This window comes from Nicotiana tabacum, chromosome 7 (genome assembly GCF_000715075.1).
Source record: "Nicotiana tabacum cultivar K326 chromosome 7, ASM71507v2, whole genome shotgun sequence".
Classification (NCBI taxonomy): Eukaryota; Viridiplantae; Streptophyta; class Magnoliopsida; order Solanales; family Solanaceae; genus Nicotiana; species Nicotiana tabacum.
This window is the reverse complement of record NC_134086.1, coordinates 149,055,927-149,057,639: the sequence shown is the minus strand read 5'-3', so window position 1 is coordinate 149,057,639 and position 1,713 is coordinate 149,055,927. Positions and strand designations below refer to the sequence as shown.

General features: G+C 38.1%; 1 protein-coding gene across 1 annotated transcript; it reads left to right on the top strand.

Moving 5' to 3' along the window:
- Window positions 1-210: 210 nt before the first annotated feature.
- Window positions 211-1,357, top strand: LOC107806909 (late embryogenesis abundant protein At1g64065). The gene has a single exon (XM_016631185.2). The coding sequence runs from the start codon at window positions 307-309 to the stop codon at window positions 973-975; it is 669 nt and encodes a 222-aa protein (XP_016486671.1). The 5' UTR covers window positions 211-306; the 3' UTR covers window positions 976-1,357.
- Window positions 1,358-1,713: the final 356 nt, after the last annotated feature.

Genomic DNA, 1,713 nt, shown 5'->3' with positions numbered 1-1,713 from the left:
TACAAAACATGCAGTTTCATACAATTGTCAGTAAGAATTCACTTCAAGATATTGTTTGTTCTTTGACATCAGAATTCTAATGTTGTACTACATGTGTTTTCATTTCACTGTTTCTAATACTGAAATTCATTAAGATAAAGACTTTTTAGAGTCAAGATTGGCAGGAGAATGAGCCCACCATACATACCATCTCCATTCACAATATATACGTTATATAAGGACAAGCTCAAACACAAAAAGTCCCATAGTTTTTCAAAGATAACCATTTAATTTCTCCCCTTAATTAGCTTCAAGACTCAAATAAAAATGGTGGAGAGAGAGCAAGTCAGACCATTAGCTCCAGCATCCGAGCGGCCGAGCAGCGACGACGACGAGACAACGTTAAGCAAGAGACGATTTCATAAAAGAAGATGCATCAAATATTGTGCTTTCGTATCTATCCTTCTTCTCATTCTAGCCATAATAATCATCATTTTGATCTTCACAGTGTTCAAAATAAAAGACCCTATTATTAGAATGAATGGTGTGACAGTGGATAAACTAGACCTTGTTAACACTGGCACCATTCCCATGCCCAAACCAGGTTCCAACATGACTATAAAAGCTGATGTATCAGTAAAGAATCCTAATTATGCATCATTTAGGTATAGTAACACAACCACCACCATTTCCTACCGCGACACGGTGGTCGGGGAGGCGCGGGGCCCACCGGGGAAGTCGAAGGCACGTCGGACTATGAGGATGAACATAACGATTGATATTATTACGGACAAGATTGTGTCACACCCTAGCTTACTATCTGATATAAGCACTGGTTTGCTTACCATAAATAGCTTCACAAGTGTTGGTGGGAAGGTCAATTTGTTGAGGATGATTAAGAAACATGTGGTCGTCAAGATGAATTGCAGTATCACTGTGAATATTACTAGCCAGAGAATTCAAGATCAGAAGTGCAAGAAAAAGGTCAAGCTTTAATCAGGATATTAATGAGTTTCATGATATATTTGTTACTTTACTAGATATTGTTTTTGTGGAATTCTCCATCCTACACTCATCTAACTCCCTTTTGAGTTCTGTATACTATTTGCTGTTCATTATGAGGAGTTTCTGGGGATGGCTTAGATGTTACTATAGTGCTAAGTTGCTCGGACTCGGGTGCGGGCATCCGATACGGGGACGGATTCGAGTATCGGATTCGGCAAAATCTAAATTTTAAGATTCGGGGGTACGGATACGGATATGGATACGGGTGCGGAGATTCGGCTAATAAAAATAGAGATATAAAAATATTGTAAATTTGGAGAGATATTATGTGAAAAACTTACATGAATATTGTAGAATTCAATCTTTCATTCTCCAAGATGGACATAATTCTTTCATTGTCCTAAATCTGTTTTATTTTTGATTTTGAGAAATCAAAATCTCAATTTTTCTCCCAAATTTGTCAATGGACTCCGGTCATAGTGTCCGAAGTTAGTTGACCGAATCCGGGACATATCCCGTCGCCGTCCCTGTCTCGTATCGAGACGGGGACGACACCAAAATCGAAGAGTCCGCGTAACTTAGCTATAGTGCATATTTCGAACCTATTCTGCGTGCTCTATCCTTGTATATTATGGTATCCCTCTTCCTAGATTTATTAATTCTTTTTGCAATTCTGTATGATCACAAATACTTTAAATTTCCTAAGAAGATGAGTTACAAAGAAGATAA